This window comes from Anabas testudineus, chromosome 17 (genome assembly GCF_900324465.2).
Source record: "Anabas testudineus chromosome 17, fAnaTes1.2, whole genome shotgun sequence".
NCBI classification, from domain to species: domain Eukaryota; kingdom Metazoa; phylum Chordata; class Actinopteri; order Anabantiformes; family Anabantidae; genus Anabas; species Anabas testudineus.
The window spans coordinates 23,217,293-23,240,285 of NC_046626.1; the positions used below are offsets into that span (position 1 = coordinate 23,217,293).

The 22,993-nt window shown below is 44.3% G+C and overlaps 2 protein-coding genes across 3 annotated transcripts; both read left to right on the plus strand.

Moving 5' to 3' along the window:
- Positions 1-347: 347 nt before the first annotated feature.
- LOC113164148 (AFG3-like protein 2) lies at positions 348-9,517 on the plus strand. Of its 2 annotated transcripts, none has more exons than XM_026363298.1 (17): positions 348-571; positions 1,114-1,219; positions 1,305-1,367; positions 1,725-1,858; positions 1,950-2,102; positions 2,322-2,396; positions 2,585-2,709; positions 2,787-3,060; positions 3,290-3,427; positions 3,670-3,823; positions 4,066-4,173; positions 4,419-4,544; positions 4,622-4,732; positions 4,848-4,963; positions 6,411-6,611; positions 6,907-7,101; positions 7,796-9,517. In XM_026363298.1, the coding sequence occupies exons 1-17, from the start codon at positions 488-490 to the stop codon at positions 8,033-8,035; spliced, it is 2,403 nt and encodes an 800-aa protein (XP_026219083.1). In that variant the 5' UTR covers positions 348-487; the 3' UTR covers positions 8,036-9,517. The 2 variants fall into 2 exon arrangements, with proteins under 2 accessions (XP_026219083.1, XP_026219084.1); XM_026363299.1 differs by having other exon boundaries at positions 2,588-2,709.
- Positions 9,518-9,721: 204 nt separating this feature from the next.
- On the plus strand, positions 9,722-22,615 carry puf60a (poly-U binding splicing factor a). Its single transcript, XM_026363041.1, has 11 exons — positions 9,722-9,868; positions 12,172-12,267; positions 12,794-12,880; positions 13,043-13,093; positions 13,348-13,509; positions 13,810-13,902; positions 14,005-14,218; positions 16,837-17,027; positions 18,464-18,578; positions 20,294-20,526; positions 20,964-22,615. The coding sequence occupies exons 1-11, from the start codon at positions 9,848-9,850 to the stop codon at positions 21,261-21,263; spliced, it is 1,563 nt and encodes a 520-aa protein (XP_026218826.1). The 5' UTR covers positions 9,722-9,847; the 3' UTR covers positions 21,264-22,615.
- The last annotated feature ends 378 nt before the right edge of the window (positions 22,616-22,993 follow it).

Sequence of the window (22,993 nt, forward strand, 5' to 3'; positions counted from 1 at the left end):
TAAGATAAATATATTTGAATAAAATGTAAAATTTTAATTTAAAAATATATAATGTACAAGAGAAATGTGAAGACAAGTCGTGTTGTAAAGGTTGTAAAGTTTTCACATCTCATCAGGGCTTGATTTATTTGGTTTTATTAAAGTTGTAGGTCTTAACAGTGATAGATTCCTGAACCAGTTTCAGTCCCAGCCCCTCTTTCAGACTCAGCTTTCTATAATATCGTGCATGTTATCGTATTTAAAATGTGTTTATGTGTGATAAACATGTTTTTTCCAGAAAAGCTGATTCTGGTAGAACGGTAATAAATCCGTGCGGCGGCAGGCGGCGCTGTCTCCTCCTCAAGCTCTGAACCGCCACGAAGAAGCGGCCTTTAGCCAAGATGGCGGACTGGCGTGATTACGGAACACAAACATTGAACTTAATTTGTTTATAAAGTCCGTGTGTCGTTTTTGTGCTGGTTGGTGTCGGTGTGTTCCCGCTGTGAGGATGGCCCACCGCTACCTGCAGCTGTCAGCCGGCTGCAGGAACGTGTCCCGGCTGCTGCTGCCCTCCAGCGCTCCTGCCAGGCTGGTACGTGGGAAACCTGCTAACATGCTAACTAGGACCGCGGTCAAAACAAACCCGAATAGGGACCGGGCTGCTGGGTCCGACGGTTTGACAGTCACCCACAGGGTGAAGGCCAGGTCCGAGCCAACTGTAGGTGTTAGTTACCTGCGTGACGTCAGTTAAATTCGCTTGTGTTACGGTTTAGGGCTGTGGTTAGCTCTGTCATTGACCAGTAACCTCTGAGAGGAAAAACAGAGGTAGAAGAAGAAGTACTGAGACCACTCAGGTAGTTACTGCAGTAAAAGTACCGCTAGCACACTGTGAAATACTGCGTTAGTGTGGTGTAGCAGTAAAATTGGAGTTTTACAGCGGAAACATAAAAACAGATGATTAAAACGTGTCGGTGCGGAGGAATCATCCCAGTACGACGAGACCCGGCTCTGAGATCAGCTGCTGTGTGGGCTCAAAACCACTTTACTGGAATCAGGACTGAAGCTGGTCCTCAGTCCTCTGTAATACACGCACCACTTGTTGTTGATAGGAAATGTTTTCTGCGTGTTGCCCAGGTGACCAGGTGTTCCTCGGCCACGTTGGGTCAGGTACCGAGTGGGCGGAGCCTGCTGACTCAGCTGCTGGGAGAGTCCAGGAGGCTGAGCTCCAGACCACCAAAAGGTGCAGAACGGTGTTTGGACTCAGAGCTGCTTACAGGGTTGAAAACATGTACCATTATTAATGCTGATGTTTTTCTTCTCCTCAGGTTTCGAGAAATATTTTCCAGATGCTCAGAAAACTACACAAAACACTGAAGCTGAAGCTAAAGGTAGAAACCTGCTGGCACCTGCCTGTTCCTCCGTCGTCAAGGGGCCAAACAGTTGGGACGTGGTTGTTCATACCGTGTTGGTTCTGGTTTTAGCTTAGTTTGCATCCTGACTGTATGAAAGCAGCTAATGTGTTGTCTAATGTTAGACGTCTGGTCATAGTGGCCAGTGTTTTCTGTAGAAGTTTATTGAAGGATGGTTTCAGGTATTTTTAATGTTTTCTTTGGTTAAGATGCTTGCTTTGCTAACCTTAGCAGGAGCAGCCACAAGTTCTTTGTTCAGATGTTCTGGACCCTGGTGTTTGGATTTTACTGATTTACAGTTTTACAGTTGCTGTTTCTACTGTATCTGTTCCTCAGAGACCAAACCTGCAAATGCTCAGAAAGTCTCTGGCAGGTCAGGACCTGGGGGAGGTGGAGGAGCAGCAGGGGGAGGAGGAGGGAAGAAAGGAGGTCGTAAAGAGGACTCACACTGGTCCAGCCGTCTGCAGAAGGTCGGTGTCGGGGGGGGGGGGGGCTGACAGATGCTTACCTGGTCAGACAGGTGTTCTGTGTGGTTCTGATCTCAGGTGGTATTTGTTTCAGGGGGACATTCCCTGGGACGATAAAGATTTTCGGGTGTACTTTCTGACTGCAGCAGCGTTCTGGGCCGGCATTACTTATTATTTCTTTTTGAGAGATGGAGGACGAGAGGTCACTTGGAAGGACTTCGTCAACAACTACCTGTCCAAAAGTGTGGTGAGGACAACACCTGTAAAAAAGAACTAAAATAAAAACAGAACAGATAATCCACCATGACGTCATCTCAATAACAGAAAACAGTACAGTTTAAGAAATGTGCTAAAACCAAAAACTGACATTTGTGTTCAACTGTTTACGTGAAGGAACAGCAGAGAAGTTTACGTTGAAACACTCCCTGTCAAACAGGAAACTGACTGTCAACCGTTTTCTCACCAGGTCGACCGGTTAGAGGTCATCAACAAACGTTACGTCAAAGTGATTTTCACTCCGGGGAAGACGCCAGTGGACGGGGTGAGTTGGATGCTGTGTTTGATCCAGTTTTAAACTCTGCGTTCAAAAGGTGTTGGTTATTATTCTAATCAGTGTTGTTAATTCAATTTGTGGTGAATTCATGAGTTTTGAATGTCATGTTTTGCTTGTCAATGTTGCTGCTTAAGATGAAGAGAGCAGGACTCAGTTTGTCTCTTTCTGTCTTGCAGCAGTTTGTGTGGTTCAACATCGGTAGCGTGGACACATTTGAGAGGAACCTGGAGACGGCTCAGTACGAGCTCGGCATCGAGGGAGAGAACAGGCTGCCTGTGGTTTATTCCACTGAGAGCGACGGGTGAGGGTCTGTCCAACACAGCTGCTGCTCTATATGAGCTCCGATTTCTGACTGGATGTTTCCTCCCTTTTCTGCAGCACCTTTCTACTGAGCATGCTCCCCACGGTGCTCATCATCAGCTTCCTGCTGTTCATGCTGAGGCGGGGTCCTGCGGGGGCGGGGCGTCCTGGCCGCGGGATGGGGGGGCTGTTCAGTGTCAGCGAGACAACAGCTAAGATCCTAAAAGATGAGATTGACGTGAAGTTCAAAGATGTGGCGGGCTGTGAGGAGGCCAAACTAGAGATCATGGAGTTTGTGAACTTCCTGAAGAACCCCAAACAGTACCAGGACCTGGGCGCCAAGATCCCCAAGGTGATTTGGGGGTGGGGGCTTCTCAAGGGCACTGCCCTGCTTTTACTTCAGAGTGGAGGCAGATCAGTACCAGAACTCAAAATGAGGGTCGGAGAGCTTGATGGTGGAGTTGTAGACTGCACCAAGATCTCCAGAGTGAAACAGGATCCAGGGTTGGGTCTCATGTCATACTGGATTAACACAGTGGAGATCTGCCTTTCTACATTAATAGGCTGTTTTCTGTGTATAGGGGGCCATCCTGACGGGTCCTCCAGGAACAGGAAAAACACTTCTGGCCAAAGCGACTGCTGGTGAGGCCAATGTCCCGTTCATCACCGTCAACGGGTCCGAGTTCTTGGAAATGTTTGTTGGCGTCGGCCCCGCCAGGGTGAGCACCGGATTTTTCCACAGCTGTGGTTTTTAGATGTTGCTGGTTTTGTTATTGTTTTACATCACAGCATCGTTGCAATCAAGACCTTGGCCTCTAAAATTAAGTTAATTCCTAACTAAACTGAAATCCAGACTGAACCTAACTGACTGTTCTGTCTCAGTGACCTCTGACCTCCACTGTTACCTCACAGATTCACCTTCTGTCTCAAAGGTAACATTCTGATGTCACTTCCTGTGCAGGTGAGGGATCTTTTCGTCATGGCGAGGAAGAACGCTCCCTGCATCCTCTTCATTGACGAGATTGACGCCGTCGGACGAAAGCGAGGACGAGGAAACTTCGGAGGACAGAGCGAGCAGGAGAACACGCTGAACCAGCTGCTGGTGGAGATGGATGGTGGGTGAAGGGACAACACCTGGGGTCGTCACACCTGTCGGAACTTTTTATTCTTATCATGTAGTTTGATGGTTAAAGCTCAGCTCTGATATTTTTGTGTTGATGTTTGTTTCCTCTGACATTAAGTGATGTTTTTTCCAGAAACACCTCCACCTGTTCCTGATGTGAACTCAGTGTCTGGGGAAATAAAAGTGATTCTGTTCTCAGAGAGTCCTGGTGGCTTATTCTGCTCTGTTTTTTAGGCTTTAACACGTCAACCAATGTTGTGGTTCTGGCTGGAACCAACAGACCGGACATCCTGGATCCGGCTCTGATGAGACCAGGACGCTTCGACAGACAGATTTACATAGGTGAGAAAGTTACATTTGATTTTCAGTCGACGCCCCCTTATGCAGTCTGAGCATGATAGCAAGAGTCTACAGGTCTTAAACTGAACTTGCTGGACCTGCAGAAACCATATTTTCAAATGAGCTCCTGTTTTAATTCGGACCTTTAGTGGTCACCTGTCTGTCTCAGCTAATGATGTTCTGAAAAAATGTAAAAACACCAGAACTTGTAGATAAATATTCCTGACATTTGGGTTCTGCCATCCCAGGTCCTCCTGATATTAAAGGACGAGCGTCCATCTTTAAAGTTCATCTGCGTCCTCTGAAACTCGAGGTTGGCATGGACAAAGACGCTCTGGCCAAGAAGATGGCCGCTCTCACACCTGGATTCTCAGGTAAACAGTGTTTTAATGTATCCTCTATTAACCCTCAGACGCTTTTGGGTTTCATCTCCCTGGATTCTGTCTGTCAGGCGCTGACATCGCCAACGTGTGTAATGAGGCGGCTCTGATCGCAGCGCGCCACCTCTCAGATGCCATCAACCAGAAACACTTTGAACAGGCCATTGAGAGGGTCATCGGGGGTGAGCCTGAGTCCGGTCTCAATCTGTGGTTTAGTGTCAACGCTGATTTAGATGCAGACTCAGAACCACTGTAAAGCTTTGACTTAAATAAAACTGGGTCTTGTTCTGGTTTAAGGTCTGGAGAAGAAGACTCAGGTTCTGCAGCCTGAGGAGAAGAAGACGGTGGCGTATCATGAAGCTGGTCACGCTGTTGCCGGGTGGTTCCTTGAGCACGCTGACCCGCTGCTAAAGGTGAACAAATATTGATCCAAAGGGACTCACTGTTGTTTTAATCTGTCTCTGTCCAGAACATTATAATGTCATCTCAGTAATCAGTTTACAGTGGCAAGAAAAAGTATGTGAACCCTATATGTATGTGGGTTAGTTTTGCATGAATTGGTCATAAAATGTGCTCTGATCTTCATCTAACTCACAACAATACAAAAACACAGTCTGGTGAAAATAATAGTACACAAACATTATATGTTTTCATGTTTTTATTGAACATAACATGTAAACATTCACGGTGGAGGGTGGAAAAAGTATGTCAACCTAACCGCCTAATGAGTTCTCCAAGAGCTAATTGGAGCCAGGAGTGAGCCAACCTTGAGTCCAATCAGTGTGATGATATTGGATGTGTTGCTGAAAGCTGTCCTGCCCTTTAAAAACACACACCAGTTTTGGGTTTACTGTTGCAGCACTGTTGCTACTCTCCCTAGGCGTGGTCGTCCTGTAAAGATGACTGCAAGAGCACAGCACAGCGCAGAATGCTGAATGAGGTAAAGAAGAATCCTAGAGTGTCAGCTAAAGACTTACAGAAATCTCACATGCAACATTTTTGTTGACACATCTACAATAAGGAAAACATCAAACAAGAATGGAGTACATGGGAGGACACCACGCAGGAAGCCATTGCTGTCCAAAAAAAATATCGCAGCACATTTGAAGTTTGCAAAAGAGCATGTGGATGTTTCACAGCACTACTGGCAAAATATTCTGTGGACAGATGAAACCAAAATTGAGTTGTTTGGAGAAAACCCACAACACTATGTGTGGAGAAAAAAAGTCACAGCACACCAACATCAAAACCTCATCCCCACTGTAAAACATGGCGGAGGGAGCATCATGGTTTGGGGCTGCTTTGCTGCCTCAGGGCCTGGACGGATTGTTGTCATTGATGGAAAAATGAATTCCAGAGTTTATCAAGACATTTTGCAGGAAAACGTAAGACCATCTGTCTGACAACTGAAGCTCCACAGATGATGGGTGATGCAACAGGACAAAGATCCAAAGCATACAAGTAATTCAACAAAAGAATAGCTTCAACAGAACAAAATACAACTTCTGGAGTGGCCCAGTCAGAGTCCTGACCTCAACCCGATTGAAATGCTGTGGCATGACCTTAAGAGAAATAGTTTTGTGAAGAGGAGTGGTACAAAATTACTCCAGATCGTTGTGCAGGTCTGATCTGCAACTACAGGAAGCGTTTGGTTGAGGTTATTGCTGCCAATAACCTTGTGTAGTATTATTTTCAGCAGACTGTGTTTTTGTATTGTTGTAAGTTAGATGAAGATCAGAGCACATTTTATGACCAATTAATGCAGAAAACCTTGAAATTCCAAAAGGTTCACAAAGTTTTTCTTGCCAACGCCCTCATAAAACTAAGTAATTCCTGAAAGTGTCATTGTTACCTGTTCAGGTGTCCATCATCCCCAGAGGAAAGGGTCTGGGCTATGCTCAGTACCTGCCCAAAGAGCAGTATCTGTACACCAAAGAGCAGCTGCTGGACCGCATGTGTATGACCCTGGGAGGACGAGTCTCAGAGGAGATCTTCTTTGGACGGATTACCACCGGAGCTCAGGATGACCTCCGGAAGGTCACCCAGAGTGCTTACGCACAGGTCAGAGGTCACTGTTACCCCTTTTCCACCAGCCGAGGTCCAGGGCTCATCCAGAGCCAATTCTTAATTTGGAAACAGTGAGAAACTGACTTTTTATAATCTCTTCAGTTGATCAATCAAACAACAAATCAGTTAATCAGAAAATGATCTGAAGAAGAACCGACAGTGAAAACGATCAACAGTTGTTGTTCAGTTCTCAGAAGTTAAACATGAAGCAGATCCAGATAAAGACCCATACAGTGCAGCTTAGGTTCAGGTTCCTGTCTGACCCCCTGGTTTTTGTGTTCTGCTGCAGATTGTGCAGTTTGGGATGAATGCTAAGGTGGGTCAGGTTTCCTTCGACCTGCCCCGTCAGGGTGAGATGGTTCTGGAGAAACCGTACAGTGAAGCCACAGCTCGTCTCATCGACAGCGAGGTCAGAACCCTCATCAACGAGGCCTACCAGAGAACCCACCAATTGCTGAGTAACAGGAAGGCTGAGGTCGAGAAGGTACCAATGATCTAGATCTCCTCAAAGAACCTCTACACTTTTCTCAGCAGGTTTTTTTGTGCAGACTTTGCCAGGAAAGGTTTTACCGCCTGAATGTCTTCTAGAACCTTCTTCAGACTCTTTTGTTATTAGTTTTGTTCCAGTAAAAGGTTCTGAGACCATTCTCAGGAGACACACACACACACACATATATATTTTAGTGAGTTTGTAGATTGAAAGACTGGTGTTTTCCTTATAAACTAGAACCAGATCTTTATGCAAAGAACTCTTTCATTAAGTTAGTTCATTGAGACGTTGGGTTCCAAACCCAGAACCTTGCTCAGATTTGAAATTCTGCTTTGGAAAAAGGTTCTACAGTGTTTTAAAACTGGTGTTCTGTAAGCTGTTATTCACATAGGTTTACCTTATAAGGTAAGCCAAACAGCCTATTCACAGTACACTTGTCTAGAACGTCCTCTGTCTGGTGTTCTGCAATTGTCTATTACAATAGGAAATCTTATCTTCACAAAAATAACTGGATCATACATAAAGAACTCTGTCTTTGAGTTCTTGGACAGTTCTATGCTTATAACTCCACAAACTATAAAACCTTCACACCAGATCGACATACTAGGTTATTCACTGTAGACAAATGCACTACTGCTACATGCTGAGTTTTTTGCCTTTATCTTTGTGTTCTTGTGGTGTTTTCCAGGTGGCGCTGCGGCTGCTGGAGAAAGAGGTTCTGGATAAGAATGACATGGTACAGCTTCTGGGGAAACGTCCATTTGCAGAGAAATCGACGTATGAAGAGTTTGTGGAGGGAACTGGAGGTGAGGATGAGGATACATCGCTGCCAGAGGGTCTGAAGGACTGGAACCAGGAGAGGAAGGACAAGGAGGAGAGCCAGGACGAGCAGGTGGCCCGCCAGATCTCTGGTGGAATACCCTTCTAGAACCTTGCGATGGGCATCTGGTTTCTACTATCACCAGAGACGTTGACCTATTGCTCTGACATGTGTCTGAGTTCTGTCGTCAGGATTTTTAATGAGGATTAGAACTTCCATCAGGAGTTCTGTACTCTTAGAACCTTCTATCTGGGGTTCAACACCAAACCTTCAGTCTATGAAATTCCTAAATATTCTGCTGGGTATCTCGGTTGTACCACCAACTTAAACTATGGTATAATTAATAACCTTAACTCCACAGTAGGGTTCTGGGTCATCCGCATGCAAAGTTCCACAGTTTTGTTCAATATGTTTTCATCACAACGTAGAACCAGTTATGACTGAAGATTCTGTCCAAAAAACTGTTCTTTGCAGAGAACTCTAGAACATCTCTGTGCTTTAGGAGCTTCATTGCAAGGCTGTAGAATAATTGATAAACATATGCTGTAATTATTACAATATTTTCTGTAGTACAGGAGCAGAACCTTGTTGTTGAGAACATTTTCCCCCTGAGAGCATCTTCAAATGCTCTGATGTTAAAACCGTTATCTGGAATTATCTGGAACTCATAGTCAGTTTTAGATCATTTCACTGATGAGAACTTTGACCGCCTTCTGATGCAGAGCTGTAAAATGTTTGTTCCTAGGCAAGGTTCTAGATAACTTACAGCATGGACAAATGCTTCTTAATATTTACCTAATATTCTATGATCTGTAACGCTAAATCTAGTTGAGTTCTAGGTCATCCACACCACACACAAATTTGTAAGTTTTTTTTTTCAGCATAGAACCAGTTCAGACTGATAGAACCTTGAAGAACCATGGCAATAAGTTCTACAACATTTCATTCCAAAGAACTATTCTCTACTCACTATGTTGAAGGATTCTCAGTCAAACAGAACGTCTTTTACAGAACTTTGACTTGCGTTCATGTAGAGCAGAACTGTGCTGGTTCTTTGTTTGTGTTCTTTGGTCCCAACCTACAACAGACAGAATGATAAAGACTGTTAAAGTAGAACGAAGTCACTGATGTTCTCGGGTGTCAACTCCCTTAAAACCCAGAGGTAACACCCGCTGAAGGAAAAGCACTGCAGCCATGTGGCTGTGGTCTTTAACAAGTTGCAGAACACATCTGACACAAAAGACATAGAACTAAACTGTTAGCTTCACTTATTTATTGACAGTTATTGATCCTGAAAATATTGATGATGTTCTCTGTAAACTGAATGAAATTAATGTTCTGGAGACCCTTAGGTTCTTCCACAGCTAAAAACAACAGAGAGCACTCCTTCATCATCAGACTTTGATTCTTTGAAAGCAGTACAGAGCTGCAGACTGTGCTGATCAAGTATTGATTTGTTATTGATCGGTCGTTGCTCGTGTTAACTTGCAGCTGCTGTCACTGTAAACATGTTATATGAGGTGAAATATGAATGATAACGTGCATTGTTTGATCAGTCACATGTTTTAATAAAATCACAAACAGACATGATTTCAGTGAAAATGGTGAGAATAAAATCAATAAAACCTGTCCATATTTAGAACACTACTGTCTGCGTTTTAACGCAGATGGTCCAGAGGGAGGAAGCAGAACAACTTTAAGGTCTAACAGAAAAGAAAAGGTCCGGGTTTTATTTTGAAACCCCCGTCACAGAAGGAAGACGTCCTTTATTTTGAAATCCCTGTCACAGTGGAAGTGACGTGTGGCGGCTCGCCGCTGTTCCCGCAGCTGAAACAGACTCAAACATCAGAAACCATTAAAACCGGATTTTAATCCGAGTTAAAGGAGTAAACGGCGCCGAGGGAGCCGCAGCTGAGCTGTATGGCGGCGGCAGTTTCTGCGGTATGAAAACGGAATGATTCTGCCTGCTCTGAGGGAGTCGTGCTAAGCTAATGCTAACAGGGTGAACCTCATTGGTTGTTGTTTCCTCACAGATTAAACCGAATCCGTTTAAAACACAAAAACACACTGACAGAAATAAAGTAAACCAATTATCTGATGAAACGATATCAGTGATAAACATATCGACATTTGTAGAGGAGTAAGAGGAACTAAGCTAGGCTAATAGCAGAGAAGTTCTGGACGGTTCTTTTAGCTGATGCTAAGCTAACGGAGTAACCGTCTGCTGGTGTTGGCTACAGGTAAAACACCTGGGCGGGTGATGGCTCGATGGTTCGCATGTGATCGTCACAAACATTTTAATCCTCTTTCATCTACCGATAAACTAGGAACGAGCCGTAAAACTGGAAAATTACGAAATTTTACTCTAAATAGACTGAATGAGTTTATTAAAACTGAGCGTTGAATGTGAGTAAAGGCTGAAGTTCAGCTCTACGTTTCAGTGAGTTTAGGGAAAACTGAGACTACATAACAGTGAACGACTTTTCTTTACTCGTTAAAAGTAAACTCTGCTTTTTGCTGGTTGTGTTTCCTCGCAATGAGTCAATGGCATGTAATGAACAGGGATATTTTCACAATAGTTGCTGCAAATTATGTAGATGTTGATGCTGCCATAGCTGCTCAGGGAGGGTCAGACTTGATCTGCAGGGTTAAATATCCAGATATGTAAATGCAGAGCTGCCAAAGGGAGCCTAGTTGTAAAACTAAATTCATGTTTACAATGGTTAATCACAACATTTCTCCTGAGACAGAAAGAGAGATGTAGAAATGTCACTTCATGACAGTACAGTTAAAAGTTCTGTGACTGTGGAATAAGAGACTCATTTTGTGTCTCTAGTTATTTTGTTCCTTCTGTGCCCTAAATTCTTTGGCCCCTGGGCTTTTGGTCTGTGTGCCTGTTCCATCCATCCATCCATCCATGCACACATGGTTCAAAACGTTTCTTCTACTTCTTCTTTTTCATTCACTTCACAACAGCAAATCATCTCCCTCCATTTAACTCTGTCCTCTTCTTCCACACCAACTAACTTTATGTCTCTCTCTCTACATCCATAAACCTCTTTGTTCTTCCTCTACACCTCCTGCCTGGCAACTCCAACCTCAGCATCATTTACTGATATGTTCACAATCTCTCCTCTGAACCACCTCAATCTGGCCTCTGACTTTATCTCCAAAACATCTGATATGGACTGTCCCTCTGATGGACCCATTCCTGATTCTCTCCATCCTCGTCACTCCCACAGAGAACTTCAACATCTTCAGTTCTGCTACCTCCAGCTCTGCCTCCACTGCCTCTGCCTCTTTGCTTCACTGTCTCTAAGCCATAAAGCCTTACTGGTCTCACAACCGTCTTGAACACCATTCCTTTCATTCTTGCAGATCCTCTTTTATGACACAACACTTTTCTCCAACCACTCCATCCTGCTTGCACACGCCTCTTCACCACCTTGTGGATACCCCAATTAGGCCTTCAACAAGGCAGCAACCTGTTACAGAAAAAGAACAATGGAACAGTCAGAGTCCCAGGTCCAACGCAAAAACCTGGCCATACCTTACATGGCAGGGGTTTCACAGAAGCTGAAAAGGGATTTTCAGAAAACACAACATACCTGTCTACTTCAAACCCACCGACACACTTAGATTCTTGTCCATCCCAAACACCGGACTTCAAAACACAAAATGACCAATATAGTGTATGTGGTCCAGTGCAGTGAAGAACACTCTGACCTGTACATTGGAGAAACCAAACAGCCGCTCCACAGAAGGAGTAACAGCTCAGGACCAGAATCAGCTGTGTACCTTCATCTTAAGGACAAAAGACACTCGTTTGAGGACTGTGATGTTCAAATATTGGACCAAGAGAAGAAGTGGTTTGAGAGAGGAGTGAGGGAAGCCTTGCATGTGCAAATCAACACCTCACTCAACAGAGGTGGAGGACTCAGACACAAGCTGTCTTCTATTTATCATGCTGCCCTTTTATCTATCCCCAGAAAGATCAAGGAAGTCCAGTTGTCCCAACTCAACTTCCAGATAATTTCACCTGGACAACTGAAAATCTTCACCGACACCGCCTCTTCATCTCTTTTCCACACATTCTGTTGTTCTGACACGTTGACCCTAAGTGCTTAAAGTCCTGCAGCTTCTTTAACTCTGCTCCGTATAGCCTTACAGTATATGGTTTAAAACACTGAACCCGGTGAACTGAGGGTGTGTTTGTTTTGTTTACCTTTTTCTGGCGATGACAGGGAGGGCCGTCTCTCATCATGGAGAATGGACAGAGCACCACCACCAAGCTGGGTCTCCCGCCACTTACCCCCAACCAGCAGGAGGCGCTGCAGAAGGTAGCGTGCACACAGACACTCTCACTTAAAGAAAACTTCTTCATGACGATGTTAAGACAGGAGTTTATTCACCTGGAGTTTTTATTTCCAGATGTGTTTTCATGTCTTAATTTAACAGAGGATCTGTCTCCACTGGGTGTTTCACAAAAAAAATTACCTCTAGCTTCCAAGAATGTGAAGAAAGCATGGCGTGTGCTTTGATTTTGAAACTGCAGCAAGTAACAGATATATTAATAAATCAGAGCGGAATGTAACTCAGCAGTTCTCAAAGAACACACAGCGGAACAGTTTGTGTATGACTGATAAAAAAACAAGACGACGACAAAGCAGTGACACATGAAAATAGATTTCTGAGCACGTGTTGTAACTATAACAATAATAAAATGAGTGTGTGTGTGTTTCCATCACGCTCTCAGGTTGTTAAATTACATGCTGACTCTGGTTTAAGATTAAAATGATGTACGTCAGTGAATTATTACGGAAATGTTTCTGTACATAGCTGTGATTGGCTGTCTGCTCTTCTCAGGCGAAGAAATACGCGATGGAGCAGAGCATCAAAAGTGTTCTGGTCAAACAGACTCTGGCTCAGCAGCAGCAGCTTACCAGCCTCCAGGTAACAACATCCACCCGTGCAGGTGGAACTTAGTGTGTTCACACCTCCAGGAAGCGAATTTCTGACATTCAGCTGTTTCAGTGTTACTGTTAAAATTTATGTGATCCTGTTGTCACCTGAACAGAAATGTGACTTTCACCTGTACTGTTCTCTGTGTCTCAGATGGCGTCCCTGACGATGGGTCTGGGAGACGCACTGTCTCCCCTGCAGTCGGTAAGTTCAACTCTACCTGTTTGACCTGTTTGTGTTCAGGAAGTCTGAGAATTTGTTGTCGAATGTGCTCGCATGAGCGTTTAATCCCTCACACTCACCACTGAGGAACTGGAACCAGACAACTGGAACACGTTCTCATCATGACCAGTAATGGTTCAGTTGAACTACAGTTCTCCCACTCCTCTGTCCACCCGACCTATCAGTGATTAACACTAAAATCTGTGTGTGTGTGTGTGTGTGTGTGCGTGCTTCAGGTGGCTGCTCAGCGTCAGAGAGCTTTGGCCATCATGTGTCGTGTCTATGTCGGCTCCATCTACTACGAATTGGGGGAGGACACCATAAGACAGGCCTTCGCTCCGTTTGGACCAATTAAAAGCATCGACATGTCCTGGGACTCTGTCACCATGAAACACAAGGTCCTGCACCAATAGTTTCAGTTTGAGTGGCACACGTTTGGATTTTTAGCAAACATTATTTTGTTTTATGTGGTCCACAGGACTCGCACTCGGTCCAAGGTCCTTTTACAGTAATAACAAACTCATGTAAATGATTTTACATTGAAAACTGTTGTTACAAAGGATTCAGTGCGTAGCGTTATTTCAGATGATCTGTGCTAAGATAATAAAACTTATTAACTTTATATTAAGAATATAAATAAAACGACACAATTATCAAGAAGAAAACTTCTGCATTAAACCCTCAGTTTGTGTCTGCAGGGTTTCGCCTTCGTCGAGTATGAAATGCCTGAGGCGGCTCAGCTCGCTCTGGAGCAGATGAACTCTGTCGTCTTAGGAGGCAGAAACATCAAGGTGAGTCCAGACCAGTAAAGTCAGGTCCAGTTTGAACAGTCACTGACCAGCACATACAGTTACAGACAGGTTTTGTATTTGTTCCATCTCCTCGTCCGACAGGTGGGGAGGCCCAGTAACATCGGCCAAGCTCAGCCAATTATCGACCAGCTGGCTGAAGAAGCTCGAGCCTTCAACAGGATCTACGTGGCGTCGGTTCATCCTGACCTCTCCGATGACGACATCAAAAGCGTATTTGAGGCCTTTGGGAAAATCAAGTCCTGCATGTTGTCCCGAGAGCCGACCACCGGTCGGCACAAAAGCTACGGCTTCATTGGTGAGCACAGCAGACGTCTGTAGCCACATGGCAGGTCTTCTGTTCAGTTCAGTCAGCAATTTAACCAGACAAACACACAGTGACAGTAAACCAGTCCTGAACAGAGGCTAAAAACTAGTCAGTCATCAGAGAGCTTAAAGTGGCTTCAGTTCAAAAATGTGACCGAGATAATAAATCATCAGTCAATATTTATAGTCGAGGGTGGAATGACAGCAATTGTAAGACAAATTGTCAGTTCCCCCACCCCTTACAAAGGGGGAAGGAATAGTACAGATTGATGGCCACAGGTAGAAAGGACCTCCTGTGATGTTCTGTGGAGCATTTGATGTTAATCAGTCTTTGGCTGAATGTGCTCCTCTGTCCAACACACTGTGCAGTGGGTGGGAGGGATTGTCCAGGACTGAGAGGAGTTTGGACAGCATCCTCCTTTCAGCCACAACATGTAGATGGTCCAGCTCCACCCCAGAACAGAGCCAGCATCAGTTTGTTTAGTCTGTTAGTGTCTGCCACCTTCATGTTGCTGCCCCAGCAGACCACAGCATAGAAGATGACACTGGAACCACAGACTCATAAAACCTCCTCAGCATGGTGCTGCAGACGTTGAAGGACCTGAGTCTCCTCAGGAAGTACATCCGGCTCTGAGCCATTTTGTACAGTGCTGCTGAGTTCTTAGTCCAGTCCAATTTGTTGTCCAAGTACACTCAAGGTATTTGTACTTGGACATGATCTCCACCTCCTCCTCCCATAGAAAGAGAGGGATGACAGGACTCCCAGATTTCCTGAAATCCGTCACCAGCTCCTTTGTTTTATTGATGTTCAGTTGCAGATGGTTGAGTCCACACCAGTCCACAAACTGTCCACCACTCCCTGGTACTCTGTGACATCTCCACCCTGAATACATCCTACAACTGCAGAGTCATCAGAGAACTTCTGAAGATGACAGGACTCTGAGTTGTACCTGAAGTCTGAGGTGTACAGGAATGGAGACAGAACTGTCCCCTGTGGAGCACCTGTGCTACAGATCACAGTGTCAGACACACAGTTCTGCAGGTGGACGTACTGTGGGCGGTCAGTGAGGTAGTCCATGATCCAGGAAATAAGGGGAGTGTTGACCTGCATGTTTTTTAATTTCTCTCCCAGCAGTGCAGGTCGGATGGTGTTGAATGCACTGGGGAAATCAAAAAACATGATCCTCACTAAGCCCCCAGTTTGTCCAGGTGGGTGAAGGTGTGGAGCAGATGTATGATGGCATCATCCACTCCAAGTTGAGGGTGAGTGAGGGTTTGACCAGAGGTCGGAGGGACTCATAATGTGTGATGTCAGAGCCACTGGTCTGTAGTTATTGAGGACTCTGGGACGTGGCATCTTATTCATGGGAACCAGGCAAAACTTTTTCCACCCAAGAGGAACCTGTCTCCAGTCTCTCTCTTCAAAGCAATACTGCAGGGCAAAGTGTGCCCTCACTGTCCACCTCTTTACGGTTTTAATGGTGGCAGGCTGCCTCAGAACCAAATTGCGGGAGGAGATGTACCAGGTTGTGATCTGACTTTCCCAGAGGGGGGAGGGCAGTGGAGCTGTAGGCATCTTTAACATTAGCATACAACAGGTCCAGTGTCCTCTCCCCCCTGGTGGTACAGCTCACAAACTGGGTAAAGGTAGGAAGTGTCTTATTGAGGGTGGCGTGATTAAAGTCTCCAGAGATCATAAAGAAGGCGTCGGGGTGTCTGGTCTGCAGGTTGGAGGTGACCGTCTGAATGACGTCACACGCAGCAGCAGCGTTAGCGGATGGAGGAACGTAAACAGATTAATATGGAGTGAGAAAACTCTCTGTAAATAATATGGATGGAGTCCCACAGCCAGCAGTTCAATATCAGGGCTGCATACACGCTCTTTCACAGTTACATGGCCAGGATGGCACCACCTGTTGTTCATGAGAACATCTCTGCGCATTGCTCTTCTCCGTTTATTATTTCCTCTTTGCTGTTTTTTGCCTCCTCTTCATCCCCTCGTTGTCCTCTTTCTGATCTCCTCTGGGATGTTTGAAGTCCGGCCGTCCTCAGTAAGATCAGCTGATCCTGGGTGTAAACAAAGGAGCTGTCTACATAGTGATGGAGCAGCTGCTGCTCTCCAGTCTTTCGGATGAGTGAAAGAATGAATCCAAAGCTTAAAATGGAGATAAAAACTCGAACAACATGATCTGAGAGGCTATAACTTAATTTTAAAACTAGTTACTTATCTACATAAAAGTAATAAAGATAACAAGATAAAATACAGAAAAGACATCACAAGGAAGAGAACAACGTAAATCGGCTGCAGCAGGCTTGCGCCTGAGCACTTTCTGATAAGTCTTTCTGAGTCTTAAGTAACGACTAATATTCTGTCCTGATGTTTTAACTTTAAGTTTTTAGTTTGTAGTGTCACATGTGTACGAATACACAGTGATCACATGCTGCAGAACATGAACATGGACAGAGTCCAGAATCATGCAGAACTTTGGCAGAGTAGGTTCCATCTGCTGTAGGACTGAACTGGACACCGTCTTGTAATCGGGATTCCAGGTTGGGTTCATTGATTCTGCCTGAGAAGTAGTCCGATGGTTTTGTGGTTCTGGTCTGCAGAGTACGACAAGGCTCAGTCTGCTCAGGATGCCGTGGCCTCTATGAACCTGTTTGACCTGGGGGGTCAGTACCTGCGGGTGGGGAAGGCCGTGACTCCGCCCATGCCCCTCCTCACCCCGACGACACCTGGAGGACTCCCTGCTGCAGCCGCTGTGGCTGCTGCCGCCGCCTCCGCCAAACTCACTGCTCAGGTAAGTCATGAAACTCCGCCTCCACATCACAGACCAGGATGTGCAGCAAAAAACCTTTAGTTTAATGTCGTATCAGACACTGCTCAAAGACGTAAAGGGAACACTCCAATCACAACGAATGAAATAATGAAAGTCTCTACAAATGTCCATTTTATAATTTATTCAAAACAAAACAACGGTTGGTGGAATCTAAAATCATCGACATGGTTTTTAAAGTCACACTAAAAATCAAAGTGACACGTTTTCAGGTTGTGTGAATTTCATCACAGCAGCTCATACTGTGACTCTGAAGTGTGTTGGGCCCCCACCTGCCCATTTACAGTCAAGCCCAAAATTATTCATACCCCTGGTAAATTCTGACTTAAAGTTACTTTTATTCAACCAGCAAGTTTTGTTTGACCGGAAATGACACAGGCTTCTCCCAAAAGATAATAAGATTATGTATAAAGGGCATCGTTGTGGAAAAAACTATGACTCATCATTTATTTACATTTGAACAAAAAGTGGCTTGTCCAACGGTTTGACATTGAATAATGACAGAAACATTGTGATAGCTGTAAAGAAAGACCCTAAAACAACTTTTAGGGTTATCAGCAGCAACCTCCAGAGGGCAGGAGTGAAGGTATCACCATCTACTGTTCGCAGAAAACTTCATCAACAACAGTACAGACGATACCAGAAGAAGAAGTAAGAAATAGGAAGGCCAGGCTGGGATTAACCAAAAAGTACAGAACCTTTGAAGAAAGGATCTACTCATGACCTCAAACATACAAGCTCATCTGTGAAACACATCATTTGATATATTGCCATTAATGATGTAACACATAATGCCAGCAGGCAAATTAACTCAGATCTCTACAGAAACATTTTGTCTGGCGATTGAAAGAAAGATGCAACCAAACTGATTGGGAGATGCTTCATCAGGCAGCAAGATAATGACCCAAACCACAAAGGAGTTTATCAGGGGCAAGACTTTTAGAGTTTTAGACTGGACAAGTCAGTCTCCATATTTCAACCCTACAGAGCATTTTACCTGCTAAAGAGGAGACTGACGGAGTAACCACCCAAAACAAACAATTGAAAGAGGCTGCAGCATCACAAGCATCACAAAAGAACAATGCACCAGTCTGGTGATGTCAGTGGGTGACAGGCTTTAGTTTTTTTTCAACCAAATATTAAGGGGAGTTTAGAAGGTTAACTCACTTGGTGTTTTACTGTGATGATTTAGTGTTAGTGTTAGCAGGTGTATTTTCCACAGTAGCTAATAATGTTTTCGGCATTAGTTGACATGTCCAGCTGTTAGCCACTTTACCATAATGATTATTATAACATGTAGCATAGCATTACGTCACTAATTCTGTTCTGAACCTTCGTCTGTGTCAAACAAACTGCTTAAAAATAAGTGGATTGATTGAATTGTTCTGTGCTGCATTCAGGATGCAGTCGGGGCATCAGTGCTTGGAGCTCTGGCTGGGCCGGCGCTCCTCTCTCAGCAGCTGGGGGGACTTCCTCAGGCTGTCATGGCTGCCCAGGCTCCAGGTGTCATCACAGGTAGGAACAGCCCCACCCACAAAGACACAACCCACCTACCCCATGTAACAAGAGCATCCCTTTGTCCAACCACATTAAAGCTCTCCTGCCTGAAGTGTCAGTGTGCAGCCAATCAAAATCTGATCATAGTTATCACAGCAGGTTCAGTGTGATGTTTCCTGGTTTAACCTTAAGCCCCTTTCCACAGTGTCTGACACACCTTTAGATTGTCATCTGTCCTGTGGCCACACCTGCCACAAAGAAGTTCACTGTGTGTTTAACATATATTTTAAAAATCCGTTCCACAGTTTTTGAGAAGGTTTAATTTTCCACATGTGCAGGTGTTGAACCAAAACACGTTTTTGTTGATTTTTCTTTTCTCAGGACGGAAACATAAATTTAATCTATTAAATGAATATGCCAGTCTGATAATCTGTAAGAACACCATAAAGAACTGTTGACGGGTTTGAGGAGAACGTAATGTTGTTTAAACAAGATGTGTAAATAATAACGTAAACAACATAACAATAAATTAACCAGATGATGTAAACAACAACATGTAAACAAGACAATTACTCAAACAACAGTTTGACAAAATAAATATTGTTGCCATGGAGATGTTTTGTTAACACTGAGTGAAGAAAACCAGATAAATATTTATGAAGAACGAGTACCAGTCAGTGAGAACGCAGTGACTGTAACCAGGACAACAGTTTTACTGTACAACAAAGAAGAGAACCTGCAGCACCGAGATACATAGTTTTGTGAACACCATGATTACCTGTTCTGACTACAAAAATCATCGTAAGAACAGGAAACAAGCACAATGAGTGGTTCTGGTTCTGTGAACAAACGGATCTTTGTTCACAGAACCAGTGAAAAGAGTTCGGCTCCAAACAGGAAGTAGTTTGTCCCACTTGTTGTTGCTGTTGCTTCGTTAGAAACATTTCCACTAATAGATTTTCTCTTTCATTGTCTTTTTTTCTCTCTCTCTCTGTTTTTTCTCTTCTCTCCCCCCCCCCCAACCCCCAACATTTGCACCGACAGTGACCTCTTAACCCCTTCCCCCTTGCTGCACACTGACCAACCCAGTGAAGAGGAGTGTTTCTAGCCCCTCCCTTTAAACATAGCCCCTCAATCCTATTGGCCAGTGAGTCTCAGATCCTCTGTGATATGTTCAGTCGTGTACAACACACCTGCACACATTCATGAGCAGTGTAGGGGGCAGGGGCTGAGGGTTCATTAGTCTTCAGTCAGTGGGGTTTGTTCATCCTCCTCTAATCCTCTTAGTGTAAAGTCCAAAACTTCACAGCTCCTGTTTCGTGAGATAATTTCTGCACCAATCGTAAGTATTAGTTTAATTTCACCGTGGTCACTAGAGGAAGAACATGGGGCAGCTGAGAGTTAAAGGTCTGTGGGTGCACTTGTTTACTGCTAGTTGTTGGGAGGTGATAAACTGCAGGCAGGTGGAGTTAATACCTTCTTTTGTTGCTGTTATAGACAGAAGCAGAACACCAGCACTTTTGGTTTAACTCCCCCCATCCCCCAGGGCTGTTCTGGCCTGTTAAACCAGTGCACCCAGTCTATGATCTCTTTTTTTTTTTTTTTAAAGAGGCCGGGGTCAGCCACAGACCGGTGGAGGTTCTTCCTCTCTGGCAGCCTGGGGCAACACCCTGCGGCCAGACCGCCACCGCCCATCTGACCGTCCTGTCCTCGCTGCTGCTTGTCTGTTTCAGGGGTGACTCCAGTTCGTCCTGGCCTGCCTCAGGTGGGTCTGGTGAACCCGGTGCTTGCGACACCCCCAGCATCGTTGGTCTCTGAGGTGAAAAAGAAAGAGGAGGATGACGAGCGACAGCAGGACGTCCAGCAGGACGGAGCCATGGAGCCGCTCAGTGAGCAGGAGCACATGAGCATCAGCGGCAGCAGCGCCAGGCACATGGTGATGAGGAAGCTGCTCCGCAAGCAGGAGGTACGGTTTAAAATCTAGTCCAGTAGCAAGAACAGGCAGGAGGACAGTTCACCTCCCCCTTTTAGAGCACGGTATTCACAACCAAGCCATGTGGGAGGTACAACTCATAATACTTGATTTTAGTATTGCAGTAGCTGCATAAATGAACTGATTCAGGTCTGTTGGTCTTGACTCTGGACTTGTTGATTCAGGTCTGTTGGTCTTGACTCTGGACTTGTTGATTCAGGTCTGTTGGTCTTGACTCTGGACTTGTTGATTCAGGTCTGTTGGTCTTGACTCTGGACTTGTTGATTCAGGTCTGTTGGTCTTGACGCTAGACTTGTTGATTCAGGTCTGTTGGTCTTGACTGTAGACTTGTTGATCCAGGTCTCATTACATGTCACACAGAAACTGTCTCGGTTCCGATGGTTGTTCTAACGCTGACTCTTTTCTGCCAGTCGACCGTCATGGTCCTCAGGAACATGGTTGGCCCCGACGACATTGACGACGACCTGGAGGGCGAGGTCACTGAGGAGTGCGGGAAGTTTGGCCAGGTGAAGCGCGTCATCATCTACCAGGAGCGCCAGGGCGAGGAGGATGACGCAGACGTCATCGTTAAAATCTTTGTAGAGTTTTCGGAGGCGGCCGAGATGAACCGGGCCATCTCGGCACTCAATAACCGCTGGTTTGCAGGACGCAAGGTGGTGGCTGAGGCGTACGACCAAGAACGCTTCGAGACGAGCGACTTGTCAGCGTAGACCACAGGTGTACAGATATACACAGAGAAACATTCAGACTCAGCGTAGAGTAGAGGCCTCTTTCTAACCTGTGAGTTTTTTTTATCTGTGTTTGTCTCCAGAGAAACGTCTTCTTCTGTTTGTTCCTGTGCAGGATTCAAAGGACCACTCTGCTGGTTTTCATGTTTTCACTACAAATCTCTCATGTTTCATTGAGAAGCCGCTCGTTTTAGCTCATTTTCGAGCTGAATCTAATCCAAAACTGAATTATCAACACAACTGTTTAGTTTTGAAGTTGATGTTTTTCAGTTATTTAGTTTTTATTTTAATAAACTCATCTTGGTGCGACTGAGAAAGACTTGAGATGCACATTTTCCAGTTTGACAGATTGAGCGATGGGTTAAAACAGTTTCTTTGTCAACGTCACTCACGTTTAAAACTCTCTGTGCACAGTCACCTTCCTGTTCTTCATGTGTCACAGTCAGTTCAACAAAGCCAAAGCACAAACACGTTTGTTTCACGAACAGGTTAGTTTTACCCTACTGATGATGTGTTGTTGCAATAGTAATCCTGCTAAAGTTTTTTTTTTTTTTTTAGATCTTCAGGTTTGGTCTTGAAGAGGGTCCCACCTCTAATTCAGTTACCACATTAAACTCTAAAGCTGATTATTAATTTATGTAATTGTCTAATTAAATGCACCAAACATTGCCAAACTCGGAAGACTTTTTGTTTATTATTTTTCTGACATGTTGCAGCTCAGTTGATCAAAATCCGATTTTCTTGAATTCTTATGAAGATAAGTTTGAAGGTCTACAACAGTAAAACCGGGTCCAGGTGATGCCGTTCGGGACCCTGCTGCAGGTGAATCTTCATTCAAACAGGTTGATATGTAAAACTGTTAGAACATGTGTGGACCGACACTCACGTCTCAAAAAATATTAAGCAATTTTAAAACTCGTGCTGCATTCAGGGTGACTCTTCCCTCTGAGTTTTATTGTAAAGTGATGAGCAGGTTGTAAATGGATTTGAGCTGAAACATGAATCCAGCCGTGGTCCAGATGTTACTTTACCTGGTTTAGTTCCCGGTGTCCAAATAGCAGAAAATCTGGATGTTAGTCATCTCAGCGTGTTCTTGGACTAACTGGCGTTCCTAAACGCAACACACCGCCATCCAACAACAGACCTGCGTCTGTTTGTGTCGTCCTGTTGAAATTGGGCAGGTTGTGGTGATGTTCTCCAAATGTTTTCTAAACGCTGATGATTCGTCAGAGAAAAAAAGAGACACTTCACAGGTTGACGGTGTGTTCAGGTGTTCTTCAGGTTTCTGAAGGTCAAACACGAAAATATGTGAATAAAACTTTTCTTTTTTACAATTCTGAAGTTTTATTGGGTTTTTTGTATTAAACGTTTTTTTACAGTTGAGTGTTCTCATCTTTAACAAACTTCAAACAGGAAATAAACGTCAGTCACTTTAAAATACACTAATATAATTGTAACTTTAGGTGGTAACTAGATATACATCTACTTATTTGTATTCTAAGCACAAGTTTTGCATTCACATTACTATTTTCTTTTTAAAATACTTTTTACAGTTCAGAGGATAATCTAGTTTCTACTTAGACTGCATTTATCTGAGGCAGATAAAATAAAAACAAATTTGTTATAATGGAAATGAGACAAAATAAATATTAATTTGCTATTAAATATCAAACATTTAACTGCTAATTTGCTGATTTTCCTTCAAATTTATT